This window comes from Tetrahymena thermophila, assembly GCF_000189635.1.
Source record: "Tetrahymena thermophila SB210 genomic scaffold scf_8254611, whole genome shotgun sequence".
NCBI lineage: Eukaryota > Ciliophora > Oligohymenophorea > Hymenostomatida > Tetrahymenidae > Tetrahymena > Tetrahymena thermophila.
Window position 1 is genome coordinate 337,076 of NW_002476381.1, and position 24,558 is coordinate 361,633.

General features: G+C 25.3%; 7 protein-coding genes across 7 annotated transcripts; 4 read left to right on the forward strand and 3 right to left on the reverse strand. All coding sequences in view use genetic code 6, as the record gives it.

Annotated features, from left to right (window-relative positions):
* Window positions 1-354: 354 nt before the first annotated feature.
* Window positions 355-3,074, forward strand: TTHERM_00481260 (MHCK/EF2 kinase domain protein; the record flags this gene model as incomplete). The annotated part of the gene is made up of 2 exons (XM_001017437.3): window positions 355-1,067; window positions 1,190-3,074. 2 exons carry the CDS (start codon window positions 355-357, stop codon window positions 3,072-3,074), a joined length of 2,598 nt encoding a protein of 865 aa, XP_001017437.2.
* Window positions 3,075-3,620: 546 nt separating this feature from the next.
* On the forward strand, window positions 3,621-4,208 carry TTHERM_00481270 (AMMECR-like protein; the record flags this gene model as incomplete). The annotated part of the gene is made up of 1 exon (XM_001017438.3): window positions 3,621-4,208. The coding sequence occupies one exon, from the start codon at window positions 3,621-3,623 to the stop codon at window positions 4,206-4,208; it is 588 nt and encodes a 195-aa protein (XP_001017438.2).
* A 3,075-nt stretch (window positions 4,209-7,283) lies between these two features.
* On the forward strand, window positions 7,284-7,646 carry TTHERM_000481289 (transmembrane protein, putative; the record flags this gene model as incomplete). The annotated part of the gene is made up of 1 exon (XM_012797948.1): window positions 7,284-7,646. The coding sequence occupies one exon, from the start codon at window positions 7,284-7,286 to the stop codon at window positions 7,644-7,646; it is 363 nt and encodes a 120-aa protein (XP_012653402.1).
* A 1,337-nt stretch (window positions 7,647-8,983) lies between these two features.
* On the reverse strand, window positions 8,984-18,076 carry TTHERM_00481290 (ubiquitin-activating enzyme E1 family protein; the record flags this gene model as incomplete). Its single annotated transcript, XM_001017440.3, has 14 exons — window positions 8,984-9,085; window positions 9,139-10,431; window positions 10,497-10,737; window positions 10,818-11,674; window positions 11,727-11,910; window positions 12,084-12,631; window positions 12,689-13,280; window positions 13,451-13,565; window positions 13,622-15,026; window positions 15,082-15,456; window positions 15,509-15,637; window positions 15,700-16,275; window positions 16,368-17,812; window positions 17,920-18,076. 14 exons carry the CDS (start codon window positions 18,074-18,076, stop codon window positions 8,984-8,986), a joined length of 8,019 nt encoding a protein of 2,672 aa, XP_001017440.3.
* An 876-nt stretch (window positions 18,077-18,952) lies between these two features.
* Window positions 18,953-19,912, reverse strand: TTHERM_00481300 (hypothetical protein; the record flags this gene model as incomplete). The annotated part of the gene is made up of 1 exon (XM_001017441.2): window positions 18,953-19,912. Exon 1 carries the CDS (start codon window positions 19,829-19,831, stop codon window positions 18,953-18,955), a length of 879 nt encoding a protein of 292 aa, XP_001017441.1. The 5' UTR covers window positions 19,832-19,912.
* Window positions 19,913-21,885: 1,973 nt separating this feature from the next.
* Window positions 21,886-23,004, reverse strand: TTHERM_000481318 (EPI21 protein; the record flags this gene model as incomplete). The annotated part of the gene is made up of 1 exon (XM_012797949.1): window positions 21,886-23,004. The coding sequence occupies one exon, from the start codon at window positions 23,002-23,004 to the stop codon at window positions 21,886-21,888; it is 1,119 nt and encodes a 372-aa protein (XP_012653403.1).
* Window positions 23,005-23,233: 229 nt separating this feature from the next.
* On the forward strand, window positions 23,234-23,790 carry TTHERM_000481319 (hypothetical protein; the record flags this gene model as incomplete). Its single annotated transcript, XM_012797950.1, has 2 exons — window positions 23,234-23,357; window positions 23,576-23,790. The coding sequence occupies 2 exons, from the start codon at window positions 23,234-23,236 to the stop codon at window positions 23,788-23,790; spliced, it is 339 nt and encodes a 112-aa protein (XP_012653404.1).
* Between the last annotated feature and the right edge of the window lie 768 nt (window positions 23,791-24,558).

A 24,558-nucleotide genomic window follows, 5' to 3' on the forward strand; every position in this document is an offset into this window, starting at 1 on the left:
TTGCGATAATTTCTTTAATTCATAAAAAACTTAATTTTTTGGAATAGTAAATATGAGTTGAAACACTTTTATTTTTCTGTAAAGCGTCTAGAAATATGGAAGATAAGATATTTTTTTGATGCAAAAATAGATTTGCCACAGTTTCATTCTATCTTTTCTTTTTCTGGATGAGGTTATAGCGTCTAATAAAATACTAATAAATATATTCTTTCATCTGTTAATCTCATATTCTAAAATATAAGTAATTCTTAAATAAACTCATTATTATAAATTCAGAATAAGTCTTTTGAAAATAATAATTTATATTCCAAAAAATAACTTTGATAAAACATAAGGCAAATTAGAATAATTTGCATGAGTAATTTAAATATACAAAAACACTTACCATGTCATGATTATCACATGGGTTAGTGTCTCTTACCAAAGGCTTAATGTCCTTACAGTCATGATGGAAAGTCTTGGGGTATATGTCCTAACAAAAACCATTGCCCAACACCCCATAAGTTAGTAGATTGTCCTTTATTCTTGAATAATTGCTGTCCAAGAGGTGATAATTGCTCTTACAGACATAAGAAAACTGATGAAAATGGTCAAGAAATAAAAGAGGAATAAATAGTTTAAGACAAAGCTTCATCAGACGAAATCTAGATATAATAAGATAGCGAGAATACTGCAAATAAGAAATAAATTATTAAAGGAATGACCTTAGAAGATTTTAAATCTTCTTTAGTAGAATTAAACTAAGATTTAAAAATTATAATGCCAATAATTCAATCAGAGAAGGATCAATCAAAAAAATGGAATTCCTCTTGTTCTTTAGATTTATGCTTCATAGTAGATATTACAGGATCTATGAGTCCATGGATGAATTAAGTTGTTCAATATGTAGGAAATACCTTAAAAACTATCTATGAAGACTTTCCAGCTATTGATCTCAGAGTTGCTTTTTCAGGTTATAGAGATCATTGTGATTAACATAAATATGTTACTTACGATTTTACAAGAAATGTTGATAGTTTTAGATCATAATTAGCTCAAGTTACCTGCTTAGGTGGTGGTGATTGCCCGTAATTATCTATTTTAATCTTATTATGATATCATTTTTTTATTTATAAAGCTGACATTCATTATAATTTTTAAAAAATTTTGAGTAGTTAAAGTTATTTTAAATTATTTTTAATTATAAAAGAGAAGATGTTACTGGTGGTTTACACAATGCTTTAAATTTTGATTGGGGCTCATCAGCTTAATAAGCTGTTTTTATTGCTGATAGTCCTGCTCATGGTGTAAAATATCATGAAAATATAGCTGATGATTATCCTAACGGATGTCCTAATGGAAGAAAGTTAGAAGATCTTATGATTCAGTTTAGTTAGAAAAAAATTGATTTTACAGTAGTTGAAATTAGTGGTATGACAAAAAAAATGTTTAGTATAATGACATAGTGCTATGGATAGAATTTAGTTATCAAGAATCTCTCATCTGGTACAGCAATTAATGGTCCTACATCCTTTTAGCATGTGATGCATGAACAAATAAAATCCACTGTTACTGCTTCTCTATCAAAGAGTGGATTAAGTGGTGGTGGTGGCCCTCAAATTTAAGTATCAGGAAAATCAGGTAAAGCTTTTAAGGCAATTATGGAAAGCAAGAAATTCAAGAAAAACTTTTCATGGAGTAGATCCAAGGAAAAGTCTTCTAAAATTGCATCAACAATTATCCAAGAGCAAATCTAAGAGCAACAAGTTTTAGAAGAAGAAGAGTATGACTCAGATGATAGTGAATATGAAACTAAATTGGAATAGACAGCCTAGAAGTAGTTAAAGTAGGCTATCAAAGATAAAGCTATTAGAATTTAAAAAGAAAGGGAAGAAAGATTAGAAAAATTAAAACAATCCTTCCCTTCACATTATTTTGATACAGTTGAATAGCATGACCAAAAAAACAAAAAGAAATAAAAAGAAAAAATTTGTAAAGTTTAATATCATAATGGACCTTTCGATTGGAATAAATTTGAAAGCTTCAATGATTATCAAGCCATTTGTTACTCTTTTGAATTGGTTAAAAACTATAAAGGAAACCAAGAAATCAATTGGAAGAATCTTGAGATTAAGACTTTCTATTTGGGAACAAAAGTAAGATTAAGCAACCTTGTCTTTTCAGAGGGTGCTATGAGATATGCATATCATGCTAAAGACTTGTATCTCAATTAAAAAATGGTCGCCAAATAATACAAGAAGCCTGAAAAGTAGACTAAAATATCTATTGAAGAAATGAAGAGAGATATTATTTCATAAATTGTTTGCAAGTATATTGTCAAGGAGTTCAATAGTAAACTTGTTGAAATTGAAAAAAGTGAAGCATTAATTTTATAGTTTATTGATTGTTATATCTATGAAACTACTCATCCATACAATTCGAGTCCTCGTTACTACTTCGAAAAGTATATTGATGGAACTTACGAAAAGTTTAACAATAATGCTGGTTATGTTTCTCAAACTGATAACTTATACAGTCCTTTGGCCTAAGCACTTTCTCATTTCTCTTGGTAAATCAGTAAAGGTTATCTTGCTATTGTAGATTTGTAAGGTAATCATGAAGGTATTTTGACTGATCCCCAAGTTCACTGCTTGGACTAAGAAAAATTCGGGGATGGTAATTTGGGCTATGAAGGTATTTTGAGATTCTTCTCAACTCATGAATGCAATGATTATTGCAGAAAACTTTAGTTGATTCATCCTTTTGAATAAAGCTAAATCCCTCTAAATAATACATTCTTCTTAGAATTTAACAATTCTGATCAAAATAGTATAGCAGATGACTCTTAAGCCTTGATGAGTTAATTATGTGATATCTGTTAAAGTGCAAGCTCTTTTAGTATAAAATAAATTATCGAATCTAAAAAGAATAACACAAGATTAGTATGTTTTGGCTGTATAGAATAAATAAAAAAAACTACTTTCTCAAAGAAGTGTGTTCAATGCCCATAATAATTATAGTTTAGTACATACGAATGCATTCAGTTAAGAAGAGATGCCCCTCCTTTGTGCACTTCTTGCTAATCTAAGCAATGAATTAATAATAAAAATAACATTTCAATTAAATTTTAAATTATCATAAAATTAACTTAAAAAAAAAATTTTCAAAAAAGATTTTAGAAATATAAATTCTAAACAAATTAATGGATTATTTATTCATTTTCTGTATATAATTATATAATTTTATTAAATTTATTCGCTTATCTTTATATATTAATAAATAAGACATTTATATAATATTTTATTTCAAAAAATAAACATCAAACAAACTACAGGTGAAAAAAAAGTAAAATGAAAAACAAAAAACTAAAAGCCCAGTTTCTTTCTTTCTTTGTTTATTTATGTGGGGATGGCGTAAAAAATTGGAGTTTGTTTGTACTGTTCTCTCTATTGTAGTAAGAAAAAAAAAAGCAGAGAAAAGTTTATAATAAATAATAACAAAGAATAAATATTAAAGAAAAGAGAAGGAAAGAAAAGCGAAAGAATTTTTTTGGCAGCTTATTAAGTTGAATAGAAAACAAAAGTATTTAAAAGTAAATAGAACTTAAATAAATAAATAAATTAGAGATTTGTACATAAAGGATGGATTAACAAAATAACCAAGTTTAAGCCACAAAGGAGCATTGCAAGTACTGCTTCGATGTCTTGAAAGCTGCCTTAAACAATTAGCCTATCCCACCATTCCCATCCCAGCTTCCTAAGTATAAATGCCCTCTTTTTGTCACTTGGCATATTGATGGTGATGATTTGAGAGGATGTATAGGCACTTTTTAGCATGAAAATATCGAAAAGATACTTCCCTAATATGCAATGATTAGTGCTTTTAAAGACTCTAGATTCAGCCCTATTACTTTAAGCGAGTTACCTCGTTTGAATGTTTCTGTCAGCCTTTTAGTTAACTTTTAGGATAACAAGAAATCTTTTGATTGGGTTATTGGTAAACATGGTATTATTATCGATTTTTAGCACAACGGACATACTGGAAATGCGACCTTCTTGCCAGAAGTAGCATCAGATCAAACATGGGATTAGCGTACAACATTAGAGCATCTTATTAAAAAGGCAGGATATAGAGGAAAAGATCTTGATATAGTTATACATAAAATAAAATTGACAACTTATGAGTCTTCAAAATGTAGCTTAGATTACTCTGAATATATCAATATGTGAAAACAAAAAATCATACCAAAAATCAAACAATACAGACAGACAGCATTTTATATATATATTTTTTAATTTTTTTTTTAAAAATAAAACTAAAAATACCAACTAAAAAACAAAAAAACAAACTAATTATCGAAATGTCGTAAAATTTATTGATTGAGCTCAAAACAAAAACCAAGCAAGCAAAATAAATAAAATTAAAAAAAGCAAAACTTCATATTAATAACAGCACTTGATTATGAATTAAAATATTTGATGATTAACTGAAGACTTCATTTAGTAGAATTTTAAATTAATAAAACTAATGGCATAAATCCTAAAATAAATAAATAAATTAATACATAGATAGATAGACTGATAGCTTGTAAATAAAATATAATAATTAAAGATAGAAAATCAGAATAAAAATGTTTGTTTGTTTATTTTTAAGCAATTTTTAAAGATCTGAAAATGTAAAATTTTAGTTTATATTAAAGTAGCAAAGATGATAAATTTATTTACCTAATTCAATTTAATTCCTGTATGAATTTCTATTATATATTTGATAGTTAGACAAAATTTACTTACTTATTACTTTTCTATGTGCTTATTAACAAAATAAATTTATCATTTTATTCAAATGATTTAATTTCTCATCAACCAAATTTTCCTTTTTTCAGGCTTAATTTATTTAATCTTTCATTAAAATAAATAGAAGAATATTGAGTTTGAATAAAATAAAAAAAATTTAATTTAAAGATATTCCTCAAATTTAAGACCATAAACAAAGAATTTATTAGTCATATTAAATTAATATTTTATCACTTTATTAAATAAGCAATTAAAAAAGTCTAGTTATCAATCGACTACATTTGTAAATAGATCAAATAAAGTGCAATTTAATCAAAAATAGTTATAGTAATAGTGAATGTCTGGCTGCTGAATCGTTTAAAGTAAATTATAGCACCAAATATTTTTTTAATTAAAATGTTAAGCTTATATAAATCGTTAAAGAGTCTACATTTATACTTCTTAGTATTTAATCAATGATTTTGATGAGAATTTAATATATTTATTGTTAGTCTCTTGATTATGTCTTTATTTACTTTACATAAAATCTTCATTTAAACCAATTTGTTAATTTCATGTCTATCTTTAATTATTTAAATTTCTAAAAAAAAGAAAAAAGAAAATGTCTAAAGCAAAATCTTTATTTGAATAAAAAAATTTCTCTAAAGTAAAATCTTTTACTAAAAATATATTTTAATTTTGTAAAAAAATGAATTAGGTTAAAATGATAATTATTTTTTTAGTTTCTTTTATTAATTATTAAATGATTTTGTGATGATTTTCTATTTTTCCTCTTAAAATATTCATGATTTAAATTATTTTTTTAATTTATATGATGCTTTTAAAATCAATAATTCTCAAACAAAACACTAAAAAATGTTATTTATTTTTTATGTAAACTATTATAGTTTAGAATAAAAATGATTTTAATTAATTCTTTTTTATTGTTTACCTTTATACTTTTAAAGTAAATGTTTTATATATTATTTAATTGATAAAAAGCAAAATTAATTTTTGTTCTTTATATTAAATTGTTTTTTAAGTGTGATAAAGCAGTTAATTTAATAATAAAAATCAAAATCTAATTATTTCATAAATTAATAAATCAGTAGGAAGTTGATATGACACAAGCCTAATACCTAAAATAAATCATTTTTTTTGAAATCCAAAGTAAAAATAAGAAATCTTCATCAGGTTGAAAAGGTTTAAAAAATAAGTAGATATTTTGAATTTATAATAAAATTTAATTTTGAATAAAATAAAAAATTGAAATCAGTTATTTTAGTTTTTATTTCTAAAACTGAAAAACTTAGGTTTATTTGTTAATATTTTTATTAAATATTTAAATATTTACTCATCTAAAAATCTAATTAAAATTTTAGCAAATAAAACTATTAAATTGATATTAAATTATTAGTCAATTTCTAATTAGCAAATTAAGTTTTTGATTGTAAAATATATTCAAATAGGCTATTTTAATTGTGATTTACTTAATCTAAATGAGAAATAAACCTAGAAATAAATTTATTTGAATAAAACATTATTTTTTGAAATATTTTTGAAAAAACTTGAAAAAAATTTTTTATTTTTTAAATAAATTTTAATTTAAAATATTAATATTTTATTGTTTTTTGCATAAATATTTTTTACTTACTTCATTTGCCACTGTAAGCTATAGATAAATAGAGTTTTTTCTATATATTTTATAATAAATTTTTCATAAAATTTTAAGGCTTATAGAAATTGTAAAGTTTTATAAATAATTAATTATCAAGGATTAAAATGGTAATTGAAAGATTGCTGGCTTACTTTAAACTTAAAAGTGAATAAAAAAATTATTTTATGACGACTTTCAGTAGGTTATCATCAAAAATCCTTGAAAAAAAACTGATGAAAGTTTCTATTTTGCTAATTTAGAGGAAAATGACCTCCCTATTTTATTCTATGATTAAAATTCAATATAACTTAAAAAATTTATTTTATTTAAGTTAATTCAATTTATAAAATAGGTTATTTTATTTGAATTCATGAATTATCTTTCAGCATTTTATGGTAAACTAACGTGAGTTATTTTACTTTAAAAATAAACCTATCTATTTTTAATGGATCAATATTTAATTAAATCATGCAGAAACTTAATAAAGTTAGAGCTTGCTGGTATTTTTCATTAAAAAATAAATATAGAAATCCAAATTCATTCATTGAGTAATGATCTAAGAAAATTAAAATTTCATTCTATTTTATTATTTATAAACATGATAAACGCTGTTATTAAGTTAGTTAGTTAATTTAATTGAGATGTGAATAGATTTTAATTAATTTCAAAATGACCTATCTAATAATTTAAAAATAATAATAATATTTAAAAAAAATATTTGCTAGTTGATTGATTTCTATTTAATCAAAAACAAAGCAAACTTTTACAGTCTAATTATTCGATTGCTAACTAAATAAGTAATTGCAGCTAACTCAAATCCATCACTTAAACACAGCTAAATCTCTTAAAATCAATAAGCAAATCTAAATAAATAAATGTCTACTAATTCATTTTACTCTACCTCAGCCTTCATGACTGCAAGTTCTTAAGAAATAATCCCAATTTTACTTGGAATATATATTGTTCTAACAAATATTGCTTGCTTTATTTTCTTAGGCTTAGATAAGGTCTACTCAATCAAAAACAAAAAAAGGATTTAGGAAAAAACTCTATTAGCATTGATCAATTACGGAGGATACTGTGGAGGATATATTGGCATGACTCTATTTAACCATAAAAAAAACAAAAAGACATTTTAGTATTATGCAACAAGCTTAAAAAGCCTAATTTTTAACATAACTTTGATAATACTATACTATGTTTCAATAAATTTCCATAAGCTGGAGGGTCTATTCTGAAACAAGAAGATATGTTAAATGTTTAACACTTACTAAGAAATATTAATTACTAAACTACTTACTTACTCCTTACTTAAATTACTGCCTAAAACTATCGAAATTTAATCCTTATTTTCTTTGACTATTTTAAAATAGCTATATAAAAGTACTGTAATCATTAGAACACTTCAAAGTAGAAATTTATGTAAATAATATGTATTTCCTTTATATAAACAGTATTTAAAGCATACAAATTCGATAACTATATTTTAAATAAAATTCTATTTTTACTATCAATTTTTTATTTATTTGCTAGCAAAACCATTTATTTCTTCTATTTTCTTTTAAAAATATTTAAATATTTTAAATTTAATTTTCTGTTTAGATAATTCTTTTAAGCTTTCAAATTAAAACGAATTTATTGAGGGATTAATATATTCTTACTCGAAACAGTTATAAAGATTCAAAAAAAAAGAATAATATATTTTTTATGCAATAACAAATAAAATAAATAAATAAATGTTTATCAATAAATAATAAAAATATTGAATTTTTAAATTTAACTTATTCAAGTTTTATGTAATGCTTAATTCTATTACTTTTTTATTCATGCAAAAAAAATAATTGACTTCTAATTAAAAAAAATAAATTAAAATTCCTTATGAAATAATAAATCACAAAACACATTTTATTTTATTAATTTACTTTTTATAATGAAAATTATGCGTAAATTTAGATTGTAAAATTATTTAAAAAGAATAACAAGGCATTTAAAATTTTTTATTTTTGAATTTTATAAAGTGATTTGTAATTATCGTTTATGTTATATTCATCATTTTTAAAATCAATTTTTTTCAGTATTTACTTTAAAATCTGAATATTTTTTGAAATAAAATTTTAGATTCAAGTTATCATTATTATTATAAGTGTCTCCAATAAAATGAATCTCAATGTTATGAAAACATATAGAAAAGAAATAAAAAATTACAATCTTTTCCATATTAATAATAAGCTATAAAGATGAGAATTAAAATTTTTAATTACAGAATAGGAAGGAACTAGTAATATTTCTAAACATAATTTAATTAATTAGATGAACTAATTAAATTTGCTAAAAATAGAGATTCTAAATAAAATTTATTTATAACTAAATTATAAATAAAAATTAAATTTTTTTATAATGAACTAAAAATTTATTAAAATCTACTTCAATCAAAAAATACAAATTAACTAAAAGCATCATAGCATACATTTGTTATTTATTAATTCTTTTTAATTATTACATAAACTGTAAATCAGCCAACCAAAACTTAAATAAAACAAACATATATAGATGTACTGGCTTTCAGCAAATCTAATCAAAAGAATAATCTAATTAATGGAACTCCTTTTAATTAGTTTGTATATTCTGGAGTTTGGGTGAAAGTAACATTAATGTCAACGAAATTATCTTCTTTTGACTTAAAAAAAAATTAAATTAAAATATTTTTAATATTTAAAAAAAATAATTTACTTTAAGTTCTAATATTTTATTCAGTTTTGTGGATAGTAAGTCTTTTCTTTCTTAATCGCGGTTAGGAAGTAACATCAATTATTCTATGTAAATAGGTTTATTTCCTTAGAATACATCATGGGGATATATCTTGTAGGTTTTTTACAAGTAGCTAAATAGCTTTTCTAAACTATCGTTTTCTTTACTTATTTTAATTTCCCATCTGTCCCAAACAGTTGTATTTAAATTTTATGCAAGTTTGAATTACTCAGCTTTTTATGGCTCAGGCTAAACAAGAAGTGGCAAACTTAGATTCAAGAAAGCATTTTTATAAAAGTCACTTTTAACTTCTTTCAAAATTTTTATTGTTTCTATAATTTAAAGACCTGCTACAATCGATGTTGTTGTTACTAAAGCAGGTATAATTTTTCCTGCCTTGAGCTTTACATCTATCCATTCCATTGGCTCTAAAGTGTAATTAATAGCACGGCAATTAGCCATTGAATGCAATAAATCTATGTGATAGTTATCATCAACATCTTTTTCAAATTCCTATGGCGATATTTGAATTTTATTGACATTAAATTTAGAACAAATTGTCTTAATTTCACTAACAAGCTGCTATGGAGTAAGATTGTTTTGAGGCTTTTCTATTTCCATTTCCACTTTATTTTCCTATTTATTCTTTTCTTTATCAACATCTTGCTTCATTGATTTCAATTTATTTTCATCTATCTTGAATGAAGGTATTTGCATTTTTTATATTTATTAGGATAATTTAGCACGAGTGTTAGCATCCTTTAAATTGTAGTTAATTTTAATGTTAAACACTGTAGCTTATAAGGCTGCACATGATAATATGAAATTTAAATGGTGATCATTTGAAGGATTGAACTACTGAGCATTTGGGGGACGTTTTGGGAGTGTCCAGAAGAATGAACCGTCTTTATTCTTGTGATTGTGTGGGTATATGTGCAATAAAGAAAGTATATTATGATTGTATAATTTATAGAATTTATTTAATCCATATTGCAAACAATCATCAAAATTTTTAGGATATTTTTTCAACATTTTTAAGCCTTCATTCAAAGTCTTTTCTTCTAAAGAATTCAGCTAGTTATTTCTAAAGGCTTCTAAAACTCTCTGTAAACTCTAAGGCTTTTGTTGGTACATTCTTCCGAATTTATCTCTAGCCCACTCTACACAGTGAAGGGTTTACTCAGGGAACATTTTTAACGTGCAGTGAGGAATATCACCTTCCTCTTAAGGGTCTTATTAGCTTCCATAAGTTTCAGTTAAATGTGGAATGATAACCTTTTTATAAATGTTAATTTTATATATAAATATATAGAAATTAAATAAAGGTTTAAATCATTTACTTGAACATGACCCTTTGGTCCTAAGGTACCTGAATCTATTAAAGCCCTTCTATTTTAAATACATCTTATATCCATGTATTTACGTGCCTAGACATTATCAAGTGCATTCAGTATGATATTTTATTTTTAGAAAAATGTATCATTGAATATATGCTCTGTTTATTCATAAACCTTGTCTAGTCTGGCAGTGATACTATTTTTCAAGTCCTTATTCATGAAAATAGCTGCTGCAGCTGCAACGCTTATTTATAAATTAAACAAATTTTGTTATCTTTGTTGAGCTGTTTGTTTTATATAAATTTTAAATGAATAAAAACTTACCTAGACTTTGGTTGACGAATGTGCTTTTCTCTGAAGAGGAATTGCCTATTGAGATTAGAATTTTCTATGATATCTGGATCTGTCAAAGTTATTGAGCCTTTTTTACCGAAACCTATCATGGAGAGATTTTTAATTAGCTCACAGCCTATAGCACCAGCACCTATCATAAATGTATTAGCATTGCTGATTTTTTCTAAAATTTCCTCTCCAATTATGACTCTTAAGCTATCATATTTATCATTCTTGAAATTAAGTCCATATTTATTAGAAATATTTTGTAAGTAAGAATCGATTTATATAGATTTTTAATCATATTTTTATATATATTCGGCTATGCTTACATCAGCTGCTAATTCTTCACAGCTGTAAATAAATAATTAATTTATTGGTACCCATTTCTTAGTAATACTTTTAACGGCTTCCTAAGCTACAATACCACCAATGATAGCTCCTTAAGAAGGAATATATCCTTAGCATGTAAATGCAAATCTGAGAATAGCAGTCTAAGCTAACTATATTGCTTTTTCTTATTTACTTTCAATAAGCTTTTAGATTGTCTATGAGCTTTAAATAGCTAATTAATAAAAATTAGATGCATCTTCTGTATTCCAAGGGCGTGGAAGTCTGCTATAAGTAGAAACAAACTAATCCAAAACATTGAAGCAAATATTCTAAGCATTTCTAGAAGCTGTTTCTTCTTCTGTAAAAATAGGAAGCAGATTTTCTTCAAAAATAGGATTGCTTATATTATCTTCAAGAGACTTAAATTTCAAAGTTAGTGGTTATTTAATGTGTTTTGCAATACCATTTCTGCTGTAAGTTCCAAACTATTTAGTATCTCCAATATAAAATGAATTCTATTTATTTATTTAAAATTAAATATGAGGTAATAAGGAATAAAAAATTTACATTGTCTTTTATTTTAACTTTGAATTATTGTAAATTAAAGCTTTTTCCATCATTCTAGCTAATTACTTCTTTAAGTTCAATGATATCGCCATCCTATAAATAATGTTTGGTACCTGTTTAAAGAGTGACAAGTCCTTCATTATCTCTCGAAATATTTTTGATCAAATATTCCTAAGCTTGTTCTCTATTTCAATTTAAAAAATAAAACAAATTAACTAAAAAACCTAATCATATTCTAAAACAATTTTAAAGATAAAAAATTAGGGTTCGACAGTAAATATATTTTTGCAGTATTTTATTCGGTTTTTTTTCAATAATTTATTGGTTGAAAATAAAAATAAAAAGAATAAAAATTACCCATCTTTATCTATAACAGTGAAAGATGAACCAAAATCACAGAATATTCTACTGTATACAGAGTAGCTTTATGTGTAAATAAATCCTATACTTTTTTCTCTACAGATTTTATTGATTTTAGTGGCCATTTTAACATCTAAGTTGCAAAGGATGACAACATTATAATTTTCAATGAAAAATGTTGTTTGATTTAATAAATCATTGTAATTGGCTGAAAAATCGCATGAAACATATTCATTTAGAGCTTGTATTTTTTTGATAGAAACTTCAGCACGATTTTTACCGATGTCTTCTTCGCTCAAGAAAAATTAACCTATTATATTTTAAAGAGTGACTTTTTCTTGGTCAACTATGCTGAATCTTTTAACACCACTTAAGACTATGTTTTTAGCTATTTCAACACCTACATGGTTTAAACCGACCAAAAGGACATTGGCATTTGCTTACTTTTTGACTGCATCTATTCCTAAAGCTCCTATATAACGAGACCATCTATTAGTAACTTCTGAATTTTCAACATTTATTTCTTTATTTTGAGTTTTCTTTACCTGAAATTTAAAATTTAATTAGATATATAAATTTTCAATGTTAAAAAATATGTTTACATCGTCGTATGAAATATTGACGTTATTTACATCGACTACTCTTCCTTCATCAAGCATTTTATCTTGTGTTTAAACTTTAGGCTTGAATGATTCTTCAGATTAAAATAATATTGAAGGCTTTTCGTAATCTATTTCTACAATTTTTTTCTTTTTTTAGGTGAATTTGATGGTTTGAGAAATATTGATTTTTAGTTTTTCAAAGCATGTCTTTAGATTATTGATTTCTTTTTGTAAAACTTTTTTGTATTTATCTCCACTTAATTCAGAGCAGAAAGTACTATTATGAGAACTAACTAATCCAGTATATTCAGCTGGTTGATCAGCTTAATCAAGCCACTTCTCGCACTCTTTCAATATCATATCCTTCTTCAAAAAGAAGCTCATCATTATAACTTCTTTGAACTCTGGAAGAGGGTTATTTATTTATTCGATCATAGCATATCTGATATTACCAATTTTAACTATATTTTGATATCCTCTATTTAATTTTTCTCCTTCAGCAGTACCTGCATGCCCTTCATAGCCTGGTTCATTAAAGTAGACATATTCACTCATGACAATTGCTTAGATAGATACTAAGAGCTACAATATTCTATTTTATAAGACAAATGTTAAATTAAATAACCAATTTTTTATAAGTTATTCTATTTTTTAAAGCAACATTTTTTCTATCAAAATAAATGATAAATTAAAAAATTTCCATTTTTAAAAGTTTTGCTTGATAATTAAAATGTTTTTTTAAAGAAAATTTGAATGAATTACGTTGAGATATTTGGATTCCAATTTTCATTCGATGAACCTCTCCAAGTTCCTAACAAACTGAGACAGACTTTACCACAGTGATATAAATTAGGGTTGAATCTAATTTTTGCAGAGCCTATTTTTGTAATGAAAAATTAGAAATTTGAAATATCTTATAAAGTTTATAATTACCTGTTGTTGCTAAGTTTACTTTGGGAGAGTTTTAAGGATAAGAGTCATCAAAAAACATATCAAAGACAAATGCACCATGTGCGTAAGGAGTATCTTCAGCACCAAAAATAAGACTTTTCATTACATCCATTCTAGAAGTGTCATATCTAACAAATATAGAACTTTGGGGAGTCATAGGTAGTGAATGAGCTAAGTCTGCTATTTCTTTTATGAGTCTCTGCATTTTTATAGGAGAAGGATTTCCTGAGTTAAAGTAACTTGAGTAGTGGTGCTTTTAAGTAACTCCTACAGAGGTACTTACACAGAGAGGTTTTAGCAAAACATTGAAGAACTACTCAGTGTGCATCTTACCAACTTCTAGTTGATTTAAGGTTTCTTAATTTTAGTTGTCTTCAACTTCCTTTATTGAAAGATAATCATTTTCTTTTAAAGCCTTTTCCATTATTTCAAATGTTTTTAAGTACAGCTAAATCATGGATTTTTATTCTTCGATCTCTTTTATCTTTGCTTCTCTTTAAGCAGGAGACAACTTAAGAGCATCGAATAAAGATTCATTCTAATCCAAGTTTAATATATTTTTTTCAAAAAACTCTGCTTAATCTCTCATTGAGGAGAGAAGTGAATATAGGCATTTTTAATTTTTCACATCTTCAACTTTTATTTTATCATTTTCTTCATAATCTCCTTATAGTTTCTCTAAGTGGTCTTCTGTCCATACAAAGAAGTCTAAGAGTTCATCGGTTTTAGCAATATTTTAGAGCAAAATCAAGATTGGTTTAAAGAAAGAAGCACGCTTTGTTGAGTCAAGTAAACTGTTTGTATCAAAAATATTTATGAGTATTGGATTAAGTGTTGATAACTTAATTTTATGATAAATATCAGTGGTTATTTAAAAGCTATAATCAAACTCAAAGAAATGCTAAATACAAGCAGAGAGCTGCTTCAAAATTTTAGCTACAAATTCAGAACCAACATAACTTTTAATAGTTGATGTATCGTTGTAAATCAAATTATCTTATTTTTATTTCAAGCCTAAAATATTGTTAGAAACATTTTATTTTGGGGGTGCTGGAGCATAATAATTATTGTAATTATTTTAATTATTTAATGCATCCTCAGAGACAGCAGTGCTATATCCGCTGCTATAGTTTTTCATCCAAGAAGTATCTGAGCTACCGTTTCCATATCCAACACCTTTCTTAGAAAGATTGGAGCTTCCACCGCTACCATAGGTTAATGAAGAGCTTGCATTATTTTTAGAAGAAGATTCTTAAAATACTTCATTAACAACTTTTGGCTTTTTATTCTTTTTTTTAGTTGGCAAATGTCCATTGTATATTTCAAATTTAGAAAGTATATCCTATAGAATGTTCTTTCTAAAACATAATTGTCTCAATTCACTACTCTAATATAAATGAATAAAAAACCTTAAAAAATAATTTGATAAAAATAAAACTTACTTTGTCATATTTAAATAATCTTCTTAGTGATTTGAAGAGCATATAAACAGCCTAATGGAAGTTTACAATACCAACTTTGTTGTTAGCAAATTACTGAGTAAATAGCAATTGTAAAATTATTTTAAAGAAATCCTTTTAAATAATTAAATGATTAGCAAATTGAGGAAGGGTCAAGAATTTTTGGGCTTCAAAGAAGAAGATCATAAGGTTTTGAGAGTATTGCTATTGTGCCTCTCTATCCATTATTTATATGATTTTTGTTATTCCCTAGCACTAATTCTAGAAAATTTCAATCATTTAATTTTTACCAAGCTTATTAACTTCATAGAGCTTGCTAAACTCTTCTTCAAAGGGAAGTTTTAACAAGTTTGCTTACTGTTTATTAAAATAGATTAATTTTTTTTAATTTATAAAATAAATTATTTACTGAATATGGAACAATTAAATCAAGTATTTTGTTGGTGTTGCTGCCATCATAAATATATTCTAATTATTTAATTGTGGAAGAAAGCTGCAATTCATCATCCAACTTGCTAGCTATTTTCTTTACTACTTTCTATAATTTAATTATAAAATATTATTAAAACAAAAATTTTTACAAAAAATTCTAAAATTTACTTTATTGCTATTATCTTAGTGGATAAAATTAGTTATCAAACCTTATAATGTAATGTAGTGAGGAACGATTGAAATTTTCTCTAAACGGAAATATTTTAAATATTGAATGTAGATAGATTGCAAGTCTTCCTTCTAAGAGAACATTTATAAGTAAGAATCTATCTTTGCATTAGCATTTTCTTATTCTAAATGCCAGATTTCTGCGTTTTCAAGGAAAATCTCTTCGATATTAAGCTTAGAACTAGCAATAAAGGCATCTTCTAAATCGATATCTTAGAAAGGAATATCGAACTTGCTCAAATCAATATTACCAAAATTAATGTAAATGGCAATATCCTCATCTAAAATGAAGCTAATACCTGAATATTCTATTCTGATCAAATCTTTCATGTTTGGTGCAAATGGTTCCTAGTTGCTTGTAATCCATTTTGTTCCTTGTTGTGTTTTTAATTTTTTCCTTTAATTTGATTTTAAATGGAACATTCTTTAATCATCCATATAAAAGAAGAAGCTTTCTGCATTTGAAGTAGCCCTTAAATTTTTATTTGATTTGTCGAATACGCTATTCTGCTAAAGCTTATTATTAAAAAAAATTTTTCTTAATAAAAATTGCTAGCTTTAAAATAAAGAAATGATTTTTAAATAAAAATTTTATATTTAAAATTTACATTTTTGAAGCTTTCAATTTTATTCTTTACATAGACACCAAACTTAATATTTGTTCCCTAATAAGTACAGTTGAAAATAAATAAAGTTTAAGGTTCGTTTTCTAGAAGTGGGAGAGTCTTATCTATGCTTATTGTGGGGTTATCTCTGTCTATTTGCATAATTTTACGCCAGACACCTTTTATATCTTTATTTTATCCAGTTTTGATAAAAGAATTATAAAGATATTCTCTTTATCTTTCGTCAAGCAAATCAGTAGGTACTCTGCAATCTGTAAGAATTTAGTTTGCGTTTACTCCTTTTTTAGATATATCTTTCAAGTATGAGTTGAAATTTTACACAGAATTGATATCCCAAGTTTTATGTAAGCAGAAAGGAATGTATTGTGTATCGTTTGTTGTTAAGATAGGTACAATGATTGAATAAATAAAACTAAATTTGTTCTGATTTATCAAGAAAAGGAAGTCATCAAGTAAAGTCTAAGCGAATCTTTAATCAATTTTCTTTTTGCCTGATATAATAATCTTAATTAAAATAACAATACTTTAGATCAGTCTTGCATCGTCAGACCACTACTTTTTACCATCTCCAATAAAAGAAACATCAGAGAATTTAACTGTATCATATAGTCTTTTATCTAACTCTTCGCTGATCAGTATGTTAAGTATTTTAGCATCACTTTGACTGGCAAAAATAAGTAGCTAAATCATTTTTAAAACAAGCAATTGTTCATTTAACTTAAGAGCTTTGTCTACTGATTATAGGTAGCTTTCTAACTATGAAGTTATTTGCATAATATTTTATGCTAAAACAACACTCATTCTTAAAGGATTAGAAAAATAAGTTAAAATTAGAGTGTCAAAGACCAGATGAGTTGGTTCCATACCCATAACATCAATGAGCTAAGCTGAAATTGTATTCAAAATACCATCATCTTGATTTGTAAAAGGTTCGTTAGGGTTCAAACAAAAGACAAATACCTTCTTGATGTTATCAGTAAATGTAAACGAAATGCTTTCTGCATAGTCGTCTATCTTCAAAAGCAAATTTAAAAGAGTTTTGGTAAAGGGCTTATCAAAATCTAGCTTAAGTAAGATGGTCTTATCAATGAATTACTCCAAAGAACTGTATTAATAAATATACAAAAACCTGAAAGTAAATTCAATAAGCTCATTTAAATTATCAATGCCATTTTTATCAAATTTCCAAGACCCTCCATTGTGTAACAATTGAATTTATCTCTTTATTTCATTTAAAAGCTTTCCTATTCTTAAAAATATGAGTTGCATTTCCTCTTTGTTCAATAACAATGGTTCAATTTATTGTAAAAGGACTGCAATAGGCTTTGTGGCTTTGTGATCAGAAATTAAAAAATCTATTATATCTTGCTATTCTTTCACTGAAACCTTATTTTTAATTGTATTCTTTGCTGCTTATTCTAACTACCCTAATAATTTGAAGAAAATTTTAGATACTGTAATCCTAATGAGCTTTATCTTTTTTGTTAATTTAAGCTTATAGAAATGAAAAAAAAAGTAATTATTAGTTCCAAACCTTAAACAGCTGGTGTCTCCTCCTCCATTTAATGATTATAATCTTCCTCGTTATGTTATGGTTCCTCATCGTATCCATAATCGTCATTGTTTTCATCATAGTAGTAATCATCCTCATTACCCATATCCTCATTGTAATCGTAATCACCTTCAGACATTTCTCACTGACTTGCAATAAATTTTGTTTTTATCTAACTAATAAAATGATTGAATTGAAACTTTTTTAATTATTCCTAGTTAAAAAATGATAGGCAAATCTAGATACTAGCTTAAACAAATAGAATATCTCTTAAAATAAAATATATTACAATTACTTTTAAGTATTGACTTTTGTTTGCTAGTAGTTATCCCTATTTAGTTTTTATTTGTTCTTCTTTCCACAAATCTTTACTTAGTAATTATTAAATAGATAGACTCTTTTATAAATTATTATTTGTATTTCCCTTCTTATCTTATTTTTTTTTCTTTTCTGATAATAAAAATACTTGATGCATTTTATTAGGTTTTTAATTAAACTTTTTTATGTATATCAGATAATGATTAATTTTCTATAAGCAAATCATGATATTACCAATCAAAAAGATATCATTTTGTAATTTCAATATTAGTGCAACTTTCTTATAAAATACGATTGATTTTGTCTCAAACAAAATTTTTCAAAAAAAACATATTTTGCTTGTAATTTATTTTAAAAGAAATCGATTTTATACAAAATATTTTTATTTTGTATTATTTGAGCTTATGATTAAATAATTTAAAAGCTTTTTTTATAAGATTTAGTAATAATCTTAATGCATAAATAAATATGAGAAATAAATTGTATTTGAATCTAAGTGAATTAATCTATTTCACTTAAATAAAAATGAAGAAGTATTAGAAATTTTAGTAAATTTTAAAGGAGTGATCATAAAAATATAAAAATATACATTATAAAATTTAACCTTTGCACAAATAAATTGTTTTTCTTTTTATATAATCAAAAAACTTTTATTTAATGTTAAGAAAAATCATTGAGACTATGATTTATTGCTTATTCATTCGTCCTTCTTTTAGCTTTTCTTAATAGCTTCTTCTACAACTGAGTAAGGAACAGGTCCTAAGGTTCTAACACCAGAGGTAGTCAAACCAGCACGAACAACGGGGACACCTAAGGTTTGAGTTGAGAAGGCAGTGGGGACAGTTTAAACAAACTATGCAGTTGGAACGTTTTAAACAACAGTAGAAGCTCCTTGGACAACATGAGTAGCACCTTGGACGACTTGAGTGGCAGGGATAGTAGTGTGGACAACAGAAGCAGTAGGAACGAATTGTTATTATACTACAGGGACAGTGACTTGAGAAGATTAGAGGTAGGTGGTAGCAGGTTGGACAACGGTTTAAAGAACTTATTATTATTGTTAAACAGGTTGGTGAACTATTTGCTTTTGAATTGCTTGATATTCAACTCTTTCTTAGATTCTTTCAGTGGGAATGTATTCAATATATCTGTCTTAGTAAACTTGAGGAAGGTACTCAGTTTAATATTCAACGGCGTAGTAATCAGTGATTTTCTTTTCCTTGGGAACGTAATCAACTCTTTGAACGGCTTCATATTCGATCACAGATTTTTCATAAGGAATGTATTCAATTCTGGATTCACCCTTGACAACTTCTCTTTGAATTTAGGTTGCAACAAGGCCAGAAGCAACAGCTTGGGATTGAGAAAGGGCAGATTAATGAACTCCTTAAACAGTTTATTAGACATATTAAACTGGTTGCTAAACATATTATACGGGTTGAGTAACCAATTAAGATTAAATCAAAGGCTATTATTAGACGTATTAGCTAGTATAAGCAGGGTATTAGTAGACAGGCTTAGTTCCTTGTAAGACTTAAGCTTTTTCTTGTTCAGATTGGTTTTCGTTTGAGGACATTTTATTATTTTTTTAAAATAAAAGAAGAAAAATTTATATTTTTTATATGATTACGTTTTGTTTTTAATAAATTTTTATTATAAAAAGTTTTTGCGATAATTGCTTTTAATCTTCAAATTTGTTGCAATCCTTTTTCTTTTTGAATATCAATATTAATAAAAATTATGTAGGTAGGCTCAGCTAATTAATTTAGTTAGAATGTGATGTTAAAAAGATATTTATTATCATTTATCAATTATTAATAAAATCCACATTTATTTGAATTAGCTATTATTTATTTATTTTTTTTTGCAACTCTTCTTTTTTTGACAATAAATTTCTTTTGATTCTTAACCAACCTTTAGGTTTTTGTAAATCTGCTCAATTTTTTTTTAAGTGATTATAATTTTTATTTGTTTCTGAAGAACGCAAAATAAATTTTATTTAGAGCTGATTCTTCTTTAATTAATAGATCTTTCTTTATTTCTTTCCTTCTTTTTTCCACTATTATTTACAAAAGTTCTAAGTGGGCAAATTAATTATAATCAGTCAATAAATCTTAAATGAATAATATTTATGCACTTTTTCTACTATTGTTTAAAGATTTATTCCATTAAGTAACATGAAAAATTTTCTTTATTTTACTCAAATTTGTAAGATTAAAGTATTTGAAGATACTTTCCTTAAAATATTGATTTCCAAACAGATAACAAAGATATTATAGAAAAAACTCACAAAACGAATAAAGTAAAAAAATAAAATTTACTAGCTGACTATTTTAGATTTACTCCGACTGTGAAAACATTAATAAAACAAAATAAAAGATAGTACTTTAACTAATAAAAGGAAACAAACAAGCTAAAGTTAAAATAAAATTTTTTATTAGATTTGAAGACATTTATTTTATTTATTTAAAAAGATTAAGGGTTGGATATTTTATTTCAAATAAAATAATTTGATATGTTAGTATGTTAAAATTTAATTTTAATTGAATTTTTAATTAGGAATAAAATCTGAATATAAATCATTTATTTAGTAATATAAACTAGCTCTTAACCTTACTTCTATTTATACTAAGTTAAATTCTTTCATAGATTTTAAATATAATCATATTAAATGTTTGGCTTACAATATAAATGAATACATAAATCAATTTAAACCTCTCACCTAATTTTATTGATAAAATTAACAGTTCTAGATTCAATTATAATTTATTTTATAGGTAAGCTATAGAATGTTATTTAAAATTTATTAATCTTCTTTTTTTATTTAAATTTTATTTATATAAATTCTTATTTACTTTGGAAATTAAAAACTATTTTGTTGATCTTTTTTTATTTGTTTTCTAGTATTTAGTTTTTATTAAATAGAAAAAATATAATAATAAATTTGCATACTTTTTGAATTCAAACAATTGATTCTGGTATTATTTGAAAAAAGGATTATCATTTCTTTGGTTTAAATTAAGTAAATATTGCAAAAAAAAATATTTGATTTTACTATTTTTATTTTGATTTATACTAATAAGTAATGGTTGGTTGATATTTTAGAAATATGCCATACTAAATAAATGGATAGCATATAACTCGATTAAGTGTTAAATCTAAACTGGCAATCGTAGTAAGAGTGAACATTTCAACTTAAGCGCGATTATAAATGGCATTAAAGGCATGTGTTTATTGCTTCAAAATATAACTTTTATTTGGGATTTTATTTATTTAAATTTATTGTCCAGCTTCATAATTTAGTTAACAAACAAAGAAAGAACTCAGCAAAGAATAAAATAAAGAAACGATTTATTACAAACTTTAAATTTAAGAGAGTTTTTAGTTGGATAAGTGAAGACAGTTTAGATTGATTGCTAAATTACATGAATTCATATTACTGGAAGTTATGTATTATTATATATATATTTATATACGAATGAATGGATAATTGAATGCATGTATATATGTATGTATGCTGAATATTTAGTTATTTATTTATTAGAAAAATGAAACCAAAAAACCTTCAAAAATGTAGATATTATAATAAAAATAAAAATTTATGACTTATATTCATTTGCTTAAATGCTTTCACTCGAAGATTCTTTCAAGGAAAGTCTTTTCTTCCTTCTTAGCATTCTATTAAACAGGCTTTTAGGCGATGCTGTTGGTGAGGACAGTGGGACCTCTGTAAACGCTTTATCCGAGTTGAGCGGGGGTAGTGTAAACAACGCTTTGTTGGACGGGAGCATAAGCAAAAGATTAGTTTTGATAAGCAACTTATTGACCACCACTAATGACAGTTTGGGTAGGAGGGAGAACGTGAACTTGAGAAGAAGTTAATTGTTGAGCAACAGGGACTTGAGAGACAGAGCTCACGGGGACTTAAGAAACGTAAACTTAAGATACTTCTTGAGCGGGTTAGTGGACAACTTGCTTTTCAATGGCTTGATATTCAACTCTTTCTTGAACTCTTTCGGTGGGAACGTATTCAATATATCTGTCTTAGTAAACTTGAGGAATGTATTCAGTTTGATATTCAACAGCGTAGTAATCGGTGACCTTCTTTTCCTTGGGGACGTATTCGATTCTTTGGACAGCTTCGTATTCAATGACAGTCTTTTCGTAAGGGATATATTCGATTCTAGATTCACCCTTAACGACTTCTCTTTAGAGGGTAGTTTAGACGGGAACGCCAGAAACTTGGACACCAGATTAGTGGAGGACGGTGCCAGCACTGACTTATTAGGTAGCGCCCTAAATCAAAGTAGATCCTAAGAATTGAGTAGTAGGAACTTGACCATTGGTGTAGATGGGTTGAGCAACAACTTAAGATTATACCAAAGGTTATTGGACGTATTAGAAAGGATATTGCAAAACCTAAGTCTATACGGGGGGTTGTTATTATTGTTATAAGTTAGCTTGTTGTTGGGCTTGTTCAGGTTGGTCAGACATCTTAGTTATATTTGCTAAAAGTTAGAGATTGTTTGTTTCTTCTTTGAAGTTTTCTTTTTCTTTACGAAAGATTTTTTATTTATTAATTAATATTTATTATATAAAGTACTCAGATATCTCTTCCTTTTTGAAACCTTTCAATTAGCAGAAATAAATTTTATTTTCTTCAGCCAATCCATAATCTATCCATGAATTCTATAAATTTTATTCATTCATTTATGCATATAATTAAGCAAAAAAGCTATATTCACTCATTCATTCATTAATTCTTTCGCTCATTCTACTGAAACGTTTTCATTTTTATTCTTTCTTTGTTTTTTACCTCGCATGATTTTTTGTTAATACAAAATTGACTGCATTACTAATTAATTATTCATTTTTTCATTCTGATTTTTCAGTAATTTCAAGCTTAAAAACTATTAAATTAAATGATATCCTCTGTACAATATTTATTTATTAGTAAATTTCTCTCTATTTTTATTTAATGAATTTTGCTTTTGTATATGTATGTGGTTGCTTGACTTAACATGAATTTATTTAATAAAGATTTCAATTATTTTTTATTTTACTTCTACACTAAAGAAAGGACCAGCTCTCTTTAATTTAAAGTATTTTTTCCCAAAACCAATCGCTTCTTTTCTAGATTGTATTTATCAATTTTATTATATGATTGATTATCTTGCTTGTATTATTTTATTATTTTTGCTTACCAAAGTAAAAAGCAAGGTCTCATCCACTAAATATTAAATAATTTACTAAATAATAAAGTAGCGCAATTTATTTAGAACAATCTCTATAATACATACTATTTAATTAATCAAAATAGATCATTCTCAGTTATTTCTCTGTTAAAATCTTAGCTTAATTATATTGTTGTTCTCACAATATGCTCTAGCTGAAGCAACAACATTTTCTTTTTGCTTAAATATTTACAATAAACAATATCCATCCTCTTATGAAGTAAAAAAAATTTTAAGTTTTGTTTTTCATTAAAGATATGTTGAAAATAACAAGAACAAAATAAATTTTATATTCTTTTGAATAAAATTTCTATCAAAATAAATTAAATAAAATTTTAGGCTCAAGTAGAGCAAGTAAATGAGCACCTAAAATTATGTTATTTAATATTTGTTTGCTTAAAGTTTTAAATCATAGAATAACCATAAATCTTTATTTAAGATTATTTATATATGTCATTATGGATTTGCGATTATTTATTTTACCGAAATATTAGAAATCTTTAACTTACTGCTTACTTTAAAATAATATCCATTTTAGTTACAAATTTAATGAATGATAAACAAAATAAAAGAGTGCATATCCAATTAAACAAGCTTAACTATACTATTAGACATTCCATTACAAAAAGGCTATATACCATTCAATTTACCTAATCATATATTTTTTTGTTTATCAATTTACTTAATTTGTTAAATAAAATAAACATCTAAAAAATCTAAAAACATAATTTTTATTTTTCAAAGACTCTGCTTTTGCTTGAACCTCGAACGCTTGAAATTCAAAATTCTGAGCAATGATTTTTGTATTTTAGTATAGTAATACTACTTGAATTCAATCTTTTACCATAAAATTAAATACTTTACCCTAAATAAAACTTACTGGTTAATAACAAATAAAATTAAAAAAAAGATCAAGGTATTAAATAATAAAAAATATTTTTAAAGTTTTCTAATTCTTAATTTAAATTTTTGGAGTTTATAATTCTATTAAAAAGCATTTTTATTTTTACTTTAAATAAATGTGTCTAGAATTAGTTTGTTTATTTTCTGATAAAATTTTTTTTGATTT